Source organism: Chiroxiphia lanceolata, chromosome 27 (assembly GCF_009829145.1).
Source record: "Chiroxiphia lanceolata isolate bChiLan1 chromosome 27, bChiLan1.pri, whole genome shotgun sequence".
NCBI lineage: Eukaryota > Metazoa > Chordata > Aves > Passeriformes > Pipridae > Chiroxiphia > Chiroxiphia lanceolata.
The window spans coordinates 4,373,545-4,385,258 of record NC_045663.1 but is presented as its reverse complement, the minus strand read 5'-3'; the positions used below and the strand labels follow the sequence as shown (position 1 = coordinate 4,385,258).

Genomic DNA, 11,714 nt, shown 5'->3' with positions numbered 1-11,714 from the left:
TCCCAGTAATCCCAGTATCCCAGTATGCACCCAAATGGAGTGTGTCAGATTACAGGGGTGACAGTACAGGGGCTGAGTGTGCTGTTGCTGATGGGCACTGGAACCAGTGGGGGGGTACTGGGGTCACTGAGATGCTGGGGTGACTACTGAAGCCATGGGGACCCCCTGCTTGGGTGAGTACTGGGGTCACTGGGAGTGATGTGGGGGTACTGAGGTAACTGGGACCTTCTGGGCAATAGGGTGTTATGGGCAGTACTGGGGTGACTGGGAGCAGCGTGGAGGGAGTACTGGGGTCACTGGGACTCTGGGGTGGCTACTGGAGTTGTGGGACCCCGCCCCTTGGGTGAATACTGGTGTCACTGGAAGCAGTGTGGGGACACTGGGGCAAATGAGACCCCCTTTTGAGTAGGTACTGGGGTGACTGGGACCAGTATGAGCAGTACCGGGGGTCACTGGGAACCTCTTTCAGAGGAGTACTGGGATCACTGGGACTCTGGGCTGACTTACAGGCATCATGAGGATACCCAGCTGAGTGAATACTGGGGTGACTGGGAGCAGCCTGGAGGTCCTGGGGTGACTGGGATCTCCTCTTGTGTAGGTAAAGGAGTGACTGGGAGCAGTACCCCAGTTACTGGGGTAACTGGGAGCAGTGTGGGGGGAGTACTGGGTTCACTGAGACTCTGGGGTGGCTACTGGGGTCATGGACACTCCCTGCTTGGCACTGGGGTCACTGGGAGCGGTGAGGCGCCACTGGGACCCCAGAGGTGAGTGCTGAGACCACTGAGATCAGCCGTGGGATACTGGGGCTGCTGGGAAAGGGTAACTGAGGTCTCTAGATAAGCCCTGAGGTGGGCACTGGGGTTACTGGGAGCACTGGGAGGTCACTGGGGATCACTGGAACAAGGTCGGGGGGCCGGTGGAGGTGGGACCTCGCCGCGCCGTTGCCCCTTTAAGGCGTCGCCCAGGGCTAGTCGGTGCCGTTACCCCTTTAAGGCTCCGCCCTCTCCACAGCACTTCCTCGTCCCCGCTCCCGTTGCTGATTGGTCGGAGGGGGAGGGTCCCGCCGCGCGCGCGCGCCGCGCGAGCCGGCCCCGCCCCCCTTTCCGCCGCTTCTGCATGACGTCACCGCCCTCCGACCAATCGACGCGAGGCAGCGCTGGGCGGGCCGGCGGCGCGCGGCCAATCGGGAGCGGCGGCGGCCGAAGCCTCATTTGCATAATAATAGAGGGGCGTGACCAGGGCGAGCGGCGGCGGCGGGTCCGGGAGGGGGCGATGGGGGGTGGGGGGGGTGTCTGTGAGGGGCTGGGGGGGGCTGTGAGGGGTCTTTGTGGGGGAGACCCCCAGGGGGCTGCGGGGGAGCCGGTGGGGAAGGCACCCGGGATCGCGGCGGGCGTGGGGGTCTTACTGAGGAGAGCCCGGGGGGGAGCTGAGGTGGGACCCCGAGAAGGCGGGGGGCGTCCGGTGAGGGGGCACTGGAGAGGGCGGGGTGTTGTGGGGATGAAACTGTTTGGGGTCCCGAGTGAGCTGAGGGGGCCCAGAGGGAGGATCGCGGGGAGGGGGCGAGGGAGGCTCTGGGGGGGCTGAGGTGGGACCCCGGGGGGAGAGGGAGTCCTGCGGGGGGCTCTGGGGATCGCGGGGAGAGGGGGGTTACGGGGATGAGCCCTTTGGGGGCCTGCGGTGGGATCCCGGGGGGGGGTCAGTGAGAGGGGGCTGGAGATCCGGGGGGCAGGGAGCTCCCCTGGGGGGGCCAGTTAGGGGCTGGCTGGGGAGGAGATGCCATTGGGGGGGGAGAGTCCTGTGTTTTCCCTGCGGAGGGGAAGGGGGCTTCAGCAGGGGGGAGACTAGTGAGGGATTGCTGATCTTTTCCCCTGGAGCACCCACAGCCCCCTGCCCCCGTGGCATGGTGCCAGCTGGGCTCTGTCCCGCAGGGTGCTGACCGAGGGGTGCAGTGAGACCCCCACCCATGGCCCACAGCACCAAGCAGCCGCCCACCGCTGTGCTGTAAGTGCCACCCTCCTCCTGTCACCCCATCCCCCTGTCCTGTGTCAGTGTCCCTGGGGAAAGAGTGGCAGAAGACCTTTTCAGACCTTGGGTGGGGTCTGCATGTGCTGGGGAAGGGATTGTCCTGCTCTGCCCTGACCTGGGGCAGCCTCACCTCGAGTCCTGGGGGCTGTTTGGAGGCCACAGTGTCAGAGGGATCTGAAGCTGTTGGAGAATGTCCAAAGGAGGGACACAGAGCTGGGGAAGGGTCTGGAGGGGAAGGGTCTGAGGAGCAGCTGAGGGCACTCGGCTGGTTCAGCTGGAGCAGAGGAGACTGAGGGGAGACTCCTCGGGGGCTGCAGCTCCTGCCCAGGGGAGGCGGAGGGGCAGGGACTGAGCTCTGCTCTGGGACCAGGGACAGGAGCCAGGGAAGGGCTGGAGCTGTGCCAGGGGGTTGGGATGGATCTCAGGGAAAGGTTCTTCCCCCAGAGGGTGCTGGGGCACTGCCCGGGCTCCCCAGGGCAGTGGGCACGGCCCCAAGGCTGCCAGAGCTCCAGGAGTGTTTGGACAACGCTCTGAGGGACAGGGTGGGATTGTTGGGGTGTCTGTGCAGGGCCAGGAGTTGGACTGGATGATCCCTGTGGGTCTTTTCCAGCTCGGGATATTCTGGGATTCTGTGACTCTAAGCATCTCGGGAGATCAGGGCCAATGTGGGCTGAATTCCCCTGGGATTTGTGCTGTCCTGAGCTGGCCTTGGCCCTCCTGGCACAGATGGGGAAGCGCCTTGGAGGTGGATTCCAGAGGAAGAATCTTGCCTGAAATAACTTTACTTTTTAAAACATCCTTAGGCATGAGAGGAATCCAGATCACAGGAAGGGGGGGCAAGGATCTGTCTGGCCTTGGAGGGTGTTGGTGTGTTTCTGGCTGGGCTGGATGATGCTGTGGGCATCACTGGGAATATTGCTGGTGGACCTCATAAAGCCCAAGGCTGGCAGGTCCCTGCACAGCCTTGGGGGGTTCTTTTCCCCCAGAAGGTGGGAGAAGAGGTGGTCTCACACCTTCCCATGGGGTTTTGTGGGTTGCAGGGCACTGGCTGAGCTCTGATCCCAGTGGGAGGAACTTGTGCTGGGCACCCACTTTATCCACAAGGACTGGTGCAGTGATGGGCAGTGTCCTGGGGATTCATGGAAGGGGCCCCCCTAAATTAACTGCAAGGGTGGCTTGGACAGGTGATAAGTGGGTAGCAGTGGGTTGGGATCTCTGGGAAGTTTGGGTTTACTCCAGGTACATGATATGGCAAACACAAGGGGAATTCCAGGGTGGGTACTGAGTGGGTCAGGATTGCTGTGTCTTCTGGTACACTTGTGTCTGGTATGCTGTGTCTTCTGTCCTTGCTGGGGCTTGTGCTTGGCCCTGGGCTGGTTCCCAGGTCTGGGGACCTGGATGGAACCCAAGCAGGCAGTGATTGGTGACACTTTGGAGCCCTTTGTGGCTCCTCCAACATGGTAGGGACATTTCCAACAGAGCAGGAGCTGCCTTGGGGTGTGAGTGGACAGAGGCTGTGGGATGGAGCCGGCTGGAGGAGGGGCTGGGGGGCCCCAGGGTGATGCTGTGGCAGGACAGGGAGGCTTTGCCCAAGGCAGCTGCAGATCCCTAAAGCCACAGCAGTGATCTGGAGAGCGGGGCTGGAGCTGCTCGGGGTTTTGGGGTGGTGTCCCAGGCAGCAGGAACCTGCTGGGGCGGTTGTGGCTGGAGCGGGCCGGGCCAACACCCTGCCCTCACCCTCTGCCTCCAGGGCTCCTTGGGTGTGGGTGATGCTTCCAGGTGGTGCTCCTGGAGCCAGGATCCAAAACCCTGCAGCTCCTTCTCCCTTGCAGAGGAGGATCAGCAGGTTTCTACCCCTTGGGACTTCTCACCGAGGTGTGTCCTGGGCCCAGGTGACAGACAGGGGCTGTCACTGACACGATGGCATTGCTGTTACCTGCCCTCAAGAGTAGCACTAGCCCTCTTTCAAATGTCCCTGACAGGTCCCAGGGCTACCACTGGACCTCAGGGCAGCTTTAGTGTGCCCAGGGCTGCCTTTCTCGGCCAGTGCTGGGCTCTGCTCCAGGCCCATCACTCCACCGTGGCCTCCCCTCACGGGAACAGGGGCTCCAGGCCCAGTGCCAGGTTTGGGGCTGTGAGGGAATTTGGGAGGATCTGGTGGGCACGAGGCTGTGCTGCCAGGGGGTGTGTCACCGTTGGCCCCGGCGGTGTCCCAGCCCTCCCTGACGGTGCTCTCTGGCTGCAGACATGCCACGGGCAAGGCTCAGCATGGGAACTTTCTGGTGGCCATCAAGCAGGAGAAGGGAGAGTCGGCACGGATGGGTGGTGAGAAGCCACACGGCGAGGAGGAGGTGAGCCCTGGTGCCCATGTCCCTGCCCACAGGGTTCGAGGTGTGGGGCTGTCCCTGTCCCTCCACTGGGCAATGGGCCGAGGAATCTCCCAGACCTTCCCTGGAGGGCCAGGGGGCCTGGGCGGGTCTGGACCCTGCTCCCGTGTCCCAGTGGCACCATGTGCTCTGACCCCTCTGTCCCTTCCCCCCGGGTGCCAGCCGGTGAAGAAGAGGGGCTGGCCCAAGGGGAAGAAGAGGAAGAAGATCCTCCCCAACGGCCCCAAAGCCCCCGTGACGGGCTACGTGCGCTTCCTGAACGAGCGGCGCGAGCAGATCCGCACCCAGCACCCCGACCTGCCCTTCCCGGAGATCACCAAGATGCTGGGAGCGGAGTGGAGCAAACTGCAGCTCTCGGAGAAGCAGGTATGGCCCCCTGGGAGAGACCCCCAGGCTGCAGCCCAAACCCCTTGGCTCCCTGCAGGGCTGGAGCTGGTCCCAGTGCTGGGCTGGGAGGGTTGGGAGCCTGGGGCTGGGCTGGGCTGAGGTCCCTCTGTGACCGCAGCGGTACCTGGACGAGGCGGAGCGGGAGAAGCAGCAGTACATGAAGGAGCTGCGGGAATACCAGCAGTCAGAGGCCTACAAGATGTGCACAGAGAAGATCCAGGAGAAAAAGATCAAAAAAGGTGGGTTGTGAGAGCAGGGTCTGCTGGGATCTGGACAGGCACTGCCAGAGCCTTAGGGGATGGGGTCTGGCTGCCGGGGTGACTCCCTTCCTTCCTACCTTGCAGAGGATGCAGGTTCTGCGGGTGTGAACACCCTGCTCAACGGGCACAAGGTAAGGCCCCAGTTAGTCTGCCTGTGTGGGGGAACTAAGGCACTGCTGGGCTCAGTCCAGGGAGCTGGGCTGGCTGCACGGGTGGGTGGGCAGAGGGAGGCTCAGGGATGTGAATCCCAGGTTCCTGGAGTGGCAGGAGGCAGAGTGTAGCCATCCTCCCTCCCCACCTGCCTGGGCAGAGCCACCCCTCACTCCTATCCTGGTGCCCCTCATCTGCCCAGCCCCAAGGGGTTGGGGTCCCCTCTGGAGGCCTCAGCCCTGCCTGAGCCCTCCCTCCCATCCCTCAGGCTGGCGAGTGCAGCGACACCTTCTCCACTTTCGATGTGCCCATCTTCACTGAGGAGTTCTTGGACCAAAACAAAGGTGAGGGGCTGCCAGATCCAGGCTGTGGAAGGTCCCTGGAAAGGCTGGATGGAGGGACCAGCCTGGAGCCTGGGCATTGGTGGCACTGAGCCTCTTGGAAGAGCTGTGACTTCGGGAAGGGATTGGGCTGAGGTGGGGTTGGGGTCCATCCCACTGACACGGCGCCGTCCCGGCAGCCCGGGAGGCTGAGCTGCGGCGCCTGCGGAAGATGAACACGGAGTTCGAGGAGCAGAATGCCATCCTGCAGAAGCACACGGAGAGCATGAACTGCGCCAAGGAGAAGCTGGAGCAGGAGCTGGCGCAGGAGGAGCGGCAGACCCTGGCCCTGCAGCAGCAGCTCCAGTCGGTGCGGCAGGCCCTGACCGCCAGCTTCTCCTCCCTGCCCATCCCCGGTGAGTTGGGGGCAGCCACGGGGTTCTCCAGTGCCAGGGCTCAGTGCCGGTGCAGTGGGACAATGTGGGACCCACCCTGGCTGCTGGAACCCCTGCCTGGGCAGAGGGGCACCATAGGGCCTCCTCAGCTGTGGGGACCCCTGCTCAGGCCGAGTGGCACTGTGGGCTCCCCATCCCAGGTGAGGGGGCACTGTGGGGCAGCAGGGTGGTGGCAAGTGCCCATCTGATGCTGGGCTGGGATCCTGCAGCACTTGGGGAGCCCAGGGATGTGACAGCCAGCTGGCTCCCCTGTCCTGGGGCAGGGCAGGCTGGGAGCCATCCTCCTCTGGAGCCACACTCACAGCTGTGCCCCAAATTGGCCCAAATCCATGTGCTCCAGGATTTGTGCCGGTGCAGGCTCTGTCCCACAGCAGGAGATGGCACTGGCTGCTGAGGTCCCTTCCCCAGTCACCAGTGCATGGTCAGGGCTGGGTGGGGGACCTGCTCACCAGGCTGTCACCTCCCAGGCACCGGGGAGACCCCCACGCTGAGCACCCTGGACTTCTACATGGCCAAACTGCACAGTGCCATCGAGAGCAACCCCCTGCAGCACGAGCCGCTGGTGCTGCGCGTCAAGGAGATCCTGTCCCGGATCGCCAGGTGAGCACAGGGCTGGGAACACAGGGCAGGGAGTGATGGGAGCTGAGCAAGGAGGGAGTGGACAGGAATGGGCTCAGAGCTGCTCGGGGGAACTGTGGGAGAGGGAAGTCCCGTCCCTGAGTTCAGGGGGTATCCCCACATTCAAAGACATGGAGCTGCTGGAGTGAGTCCAGAGGGGGCCACAGAGATGCTCCAAGGGCTGGAACCCCTCTGCTCTGGAGCCAGGCTGGGAGAGCTGGGGGGGTTCACCTGGAGAAGAGAAGGCTCCAGGGAGACCTGAGAGCCCCTTGCAGGGCCTAAAGGGGCTCCAGGAGAGCTGGAGAGGGACTGGGGACAAGGGATGGAGGGACAAGGGGGGGGGAATGGCTTCCCACTGCCAGAGGGCAGGGTTAGATGGGAGATTGGGAAGAAATTCTTGGTTGTGAGGGTGGTGGGGCCCTGGCACAGGTTGCCCAGAGCAACTGTGGCTGCCCCATCCCTGGAAGTGTCCAAGGCCAGGCTGGACAGAGCTTGGAGCAACCTGGGCTAGTGGAAGGTGTCCCTGCCCATGGCAGGGGGTGGAACAAAATGGGCTTTAAGGTCCCTTCCAACCCAAACCATTCTGGGATTCTGTGACTCAGCTGTCCTTTCCTCCCTCCTCAGTGAACACTTGTGAGAGGACCAGTCCCTCTGGAGCCTGCGGCTGGCTGGACCCTGTCCCTGTCCCTTGGAGCTCACGCAAGGGACAGTCTCTGCCGGGGGTCCAGCTGCTTCCCCCCCACCCCTCGCACCTTCAGCGTGAGCTGGGACCCCCCAGCCCAGAGCACCCGACCCTGCGGCTGCACCGGCTCCAGAGACCTCGAGCTTCGGGGGAGAGGTGGTGACAGAGCTGAGAGCCCATCCAGTGTGGTGCTGGGTGAGGGGTCACTGGTGGTGTGAGCAACCCCCACTCTCCCAGGAGCCCCCCAGCTCTGCCTTGCTCAACCAGGGGCTCCCCAAAGCCTGATGGGGAGGTGCTGGCGGGTTCTGGCCTGGAGTGAACTCGACTCTTCCAGGGTGACCTGGGGCTGTGGTGCTGGGGGGGCAGCAGGGGATGACCAGGAGTCCCTGGGGAGGCAGTGAAGTGACTGGGAGTCCCTGGGGAGGCAGTGAAGTGACTGGGAGTCCCTGGAGCTTGGCACTGCCTCCCAGCCCCAGACCAGCCTGGGAACCCCTTGGTCCCATCCCGCAGTGGGGCTGAGGGCAGCTCCTTCCCCCTGCCTCTGCCTTTATTTAATCATCCCCATGGGTGCCTTCAGCCACTGTCCCTGTCACCTTGCTTGGCCCCTCTTTCCCCCACCTTTGGGACTGGGCAGGGAGCTCCTGAAGGCAATAAACTGCCTCCTGCTGGAAGGGAGCTGGGACAGACCCCTTCCTGCAGTGGGGACCCTGGGCTGGGGGGAGCTGGGATTTACCCCTTCCCATGGCAGAGCTGGGACCGACTCTCTCCCATGGTGGGGACCCCTGTGCCAGGGGAGCTGGGACTGACCCCTTCCCACAGTGGGGACCCTGGGTGTGCTGCACTGGCTTTCAGCTCCTGCTCCTGACCCCTTGCCCCCTGCCTGAGCCCCCCTGCTCTTGTGGGACCACTGTGCTGGCAGCCACATCTGGCTGTGCTGTGCCGGGGTCGGTGTCCCCGGGGCTGCCTGTCACTAATCTCAGACTGTAATTAGAGAGTGTCTTATTTTCTTACTTAGCACTATGTGGGCCTGGCCCTGGCTCTAACCGGGGGGCTGAGGTGCTTCCCCCACCTCTCACCTGCCAGGCCTGTGCTCTGTAGCTGCATCTCTGGTTTGCCATCTCCTGGTGCTGCTGGGCTTGGGCTGGAGATGGGAGCAAATAAACGTGGGAGAAAACCACTCTGGTCTCTTGTGTGTTCGTGCTCAGAGGGGACTCTGGAGCTGATCCTGGGGATCTATTCCCAGAGGTGCTGTGGTAGGTCAGTGTGATGGCAGGGAGGGTGTGATGGCAGCGGCTCTGCTCTCCCACCTCCAGCCTGTCCAGGGCCCTTCTTACGTGGCAGAGCTCACCCGATCCCCGCGGGTGACCTGCCCCCCCAGCTCAGGTTCCCGGGCGCGGGGATCACCTTACGGCCGGCGGGGAGCCAGCCCCATCCATAATTCAGCAGTGCCGCCGGGATGCAGCGGGTGGGCAGGCACGGCCGGCAGCCCCCCGAGGGGGGCCCCATGGAGAACGGCGTGGGGCAGGAGCCGGGGACCCCTGAGCCTCCCCCCACTGAGGCCCCCGCGGCCCCCCGGGCCCCCCGTGCCCGGCCCAGGCTGGTGTTCCACACACAGCTGGCCCACGGCAGCCCCACGGGGCGCATCGAGGGCTTCACCAACGTCAAGGAGCTCTACGCCAAAATCGCCGAGGTCTTCGACATCTCGCCCACCGAGGTGAGGGGCTGTGGCACCCGGGGAGGGGGCTTTGTGCCCGAGGGGGGACACCAGCCCTGAAGCGCTGGCTGAGGCCTGGGCTCCCACGAGTCCCCAGCTGCTTGTAAATGCAGTCCCCAGAATGTCCTGGAAAAGAATGCTTTAGTCTCTGGTCTCTATTGGCTCCTCTGGGGAGGGATTGGGGGAGTCTTGCCTCAGTTTCCCCCCTGCAAGTGGGCAGGGAGCCGGGGCTGCCTGTTCCCTGGCTGATTCCAGCTGCCTGGCACTGTGGGAAGGTGCGTGGGGACGGGGCAGTGTGGGGTCCTCGGGCAGGCTGGGGGTCTCTGGACCCTGCTGCTCTAGCAGTGCCCAGACCTGACTGTACCCTGCCATGGCTGACTCCTGCCCTGGGCCCCAACACCGACACCCCCTGCCCTGCTGGGGTATCATCAGCCCCTGCTGACGGGGTTCCCTGGGGCAGATCCTCTTCTGCACGCTCAACACGCACAAAGTGGACATGCAGAAGCTGCTGGGGGGGCAGATTGGCCTCGAGGATTTCATCTTTGCCCACGTCCGGGGCGAGACCAAGGAGGTGGAGGTGACAAAGACGGAGGATGCGCTCGGCCTCACCATCACAGACAACGGGGCTGGCTACGCCTTCATCAAGGTGAACTCCCCTGGGGGGCCGGGCTGGGCCCAGGGCAGCCCTGGGGGCTTTGGCCCTGTGGGTGACATCCCTGCTGCACCCCCTCCCTGTGACCAGGCTCCTCCCTGACTCCCCCCTGGGTCCACCCTGGTCCTGGGGGTCTCCCCCGCCGTGGGGAAATTTGGGGGGACCCTCCCTGCCTGACCCGGCTACTAAAGGCCATGGGACCACAGCGGTGATTGTGTGGTGGGTGGGATGGGGGCTGTGTCTGACTGTCCCACTGTGCCACCTTGTTGCTGTGTGTCCCTGTCCCCCCACCCCCAGAGGATCAAGGAGGGGAGCATCATCAACCGGCTGCAGACAGTGTGTGTGGGGGACAGCATCGAGGCCATCAACGACCACACCATTGTGGGCTGCCGGCACTACGAAGTCGCCCGGATGCTGCGGGAGCTGCCGCGGGCCCAGCCCTTCACCCTCCGCCTGGTCCAGCCCAAAAAGGCCTTCGGTCAGTCAGGGGCTCTCCCTGCTCTTGTGCTGGGGACTAGGGAAACCTTGGAATTGTCCCCAACCCCTGTGGTCCTGCAGCCCCCTCCCCAGGGGTGAAGTGCCTTGCAGGATCCACCCCTGTTCCATGTACACCCCTAACCTACACCCCTACTCTTTGTGTACCCCAGGGCACCCCTACATTGCACCTATGTAGGCACTCTTCAGGGGGTCCCCACACCTGCTCATACTCCCTGTGGGCACTCCCATTCCTCTGTGTGCCCTGTCCCGGGCACCCATGAACACCCCGTAACCATGAGCATCCCCACCCTGTACCCCTGGGTGTCCCCCCCACACCACCCCTCTCCTGCACATAGCTCACCCCGCAGTGCCCCCCGGGGGGCTGGGGAATGGCTGGGAAGTGGGCAGAGATGGGCTGGGGGTGCCAGGCCCTGCCTTGGCCCTCACCCCACCTCTCCCCCCACGCTGGGGCACAGACATGATCGGGCAGCGGACGCGGAGCAGCAAATCCCCGGGCGAAGGCAGAGTGGCCACGGGGAAGGAAACGCTGCGGCTGCGGACACAGGGCCCGGCCGTGCTGGAGGAGGGGGTAAGACCCGCCCTGAGCCCCCACCCTGACCCACAGCTGCTCACACCGTGCTGAGGTGGGGACGAGCATCCCCGCACCCCTGGGTGCCCCCTCTGCTGCCCACGCCCGCAGTGCCCCCGGCACGGCTCGGTGGGAGCAGGGGTCCCCAGCACTCACCCCCCGGGTCCCCCAGCCCAGCCCCTCCGAGGAAGAAGCTGCTCGCCGGGTGGATGATCTGCTGGAGAGTTACATGGGCATCCGCGACAGCGAGCTGGGTGAGCTGGGGGGGCCTGGACCCTGACCCGGGCCTGCCCTTGACCCGCCCTCTGGCCCGGACCCTGCCCCAGCTCAGCCCCGCCCCAGCTCCTGCCCCTGCCCCTTCCCCAGCTCCTGCCCCTTCCCCAGCCCCTGCCCCTTCCCCTTCCCCAGCTCCTGCCCCTTCCTCAGCCCCTGCCCCTTCCCCTTCCCCAGCTCCTGCCCCTTCCCCAGCCCCTGCCCCTTCCCCCGCTCCTGGAAGGGTCCTTCCCTAGTTCCAGCCCCTGCCCCTTCCCCGTCCCCTGCCCCAGCTCCAGCCCCTGACCTGTCCCTTTTCTCCCCCAGCCTCGACGATGGTGGAGGCAGCCAAGGGCAGCCCCGGCGCGGCCCAACTCGCCCGCGGGCTGGACTCGGTGCTGGGCGAGTTTGCCTTCCCCCCGGAGTTCGTGGCCGAGGTGTGGGCGGCCGTTTGTCACCCCAAGGGGGGGCAGGAGTAGCTGGAGGGGGGGCAGTGCCCCTCGCTCCCGCCCCCTCCTCGTGTCCCCACCTCGTCCCCACCCCACCTGGGGCTGGCAGTGCTGGTGGGGGTCCCCATCCTGTGCCCCGCACCCTCCCGAGTGCACCCAGGTCTGTCCCCTGGGTCGGGGGGCAGCAGGGCACCCAGCCCACCCACCTCCCCGAGAACCCCCAAAGCGTGGTGGGCAGTGGCTGTGGGTCATTAAAGCAGAGGCTGGAGGAGAAGGGCTGGTGCTGTGGTTGTCAGC

At 64.8% G+C, this 11,714-nt stretch overlaps 2 protein-coding genes across 4 annotated transcripts; both read left to right on the top strand.

Moving 5' to 3' along the window:
- Nucleotides 1–1,214: 1,214 nt before the first annotated feature.
- HMG20B (high mobility group 20B) lies at nt 1,215–7,678 on the top strand. 3 transcript variants are annotated; one of them, XM_032712326.1, is made up of 10 exons: nt 1,215–1,257; nt 1,929–2,001; nt 4,271–4,376; nt 4,575–4,778; nt 4,918–5,038; nt 5,144–5,190; nt 5,478–5,553; nt 5,730–5,945; nt 6,452–6,584; nt 7,227–7,678. In XM_032712326.1, exons 2-10 carry the CDS (start codon nt 1,964–1,966, stop codon nt 7,237–7,239), a joined length of 954 nt encoding a protein of 317 aa, XP_032568217.1. In that variant the 5' UTR covers nt 1,215–1,257; nt 1,929–1,963; the 3' UTR covers nt 7,240–7,678. The 3 variants fall into 3 exon arrangements, with proteins under 3 accessions (XP_032568217.1, XP_032568218.1, XP_032568219.1); XM_032712327.1 differs by having other exon boundaries at nt 1,236–1,256; nt 1,925–2,001; XM_032712328.1 differs by lacking the exon at nt 1,215–1,257 and adding an exon at nt 1,411–1,431.
- A 1,062-nt stretch (nt 7,679–8,740) lies between these two features.
- On the top strand, nt 8,741–11,447 carry GIPC3 (GIPC PDZ domain containing family member 3). Its single transcript, XM_032712333.1, has 6 exons — nt 8,741–8,998; nt 9,459–9,644; nt 9,948–10,128; nt 10,604–10,716; nt 10,889–10,970; nt 11,296–11,447. Exons 1-6 carry the CDS (start codon nt 8,741–8,743, stop codon nt 11,445–11,447), a joined length of 972 nt encoding a protein of 323 aa, XP_032568224.1.
- The last annotated feature ends 267 nt before the right edge of the window (nt 11,448–11,714 follow it).

What these genes read in the sequence shown, in the direction of transcription:
- HMG20B (XM_032712326.1), top strand. Translation starts at nt 1,964, where the DNA reads ATGGCCCACAGCACCAAGCAGCCGCCCACCGCTGTGCT. An exon ending in AGCCACACGGCGAGGAGGAG is followed by an intron (nt 4,377 to 4,574) that starts GTGAGCCCTGGT and finishes CCCGGGTGCCAG; the next exon opens with CCGGTGAAGAAGAGGGGCTG. An exon ending in CCCTGCTCAACGGGCACAAG is followed by an intron (nt 5,191 to 5,477) that starts GTAAGGCCCCAG and finishes CCCATCCCTCAG; the next exon opens with GCTGGCGAGTGCAGCGACAC.
- GIPC3 (XM_032712333.1), top strand. Translation starts at nt 8,741, where the DNA reads ATGCAGCGGGTGGGCAGGCACGGCCGGCAGCCCCCCGAGGGGGGCCCC. An exon ending in CTGGCTACGCCTTCATCAAG is followed by an intron (nt 9,645 to 9,947) that starts GTGAACTCCCCT and finishes CCCCACCCCCAG; the next exon opens with AGGATCAAGGAGGGGAGCAT. An exon ending in CATCCGCGACAGCGAGCTGG is followed by an intron (nt 10,971 to 11,295) that starts GTGAGCTGGGGG and finishes TTTCTCCCCCAG; the next exon opens with CCTCGACGATGGTGGAGGCA.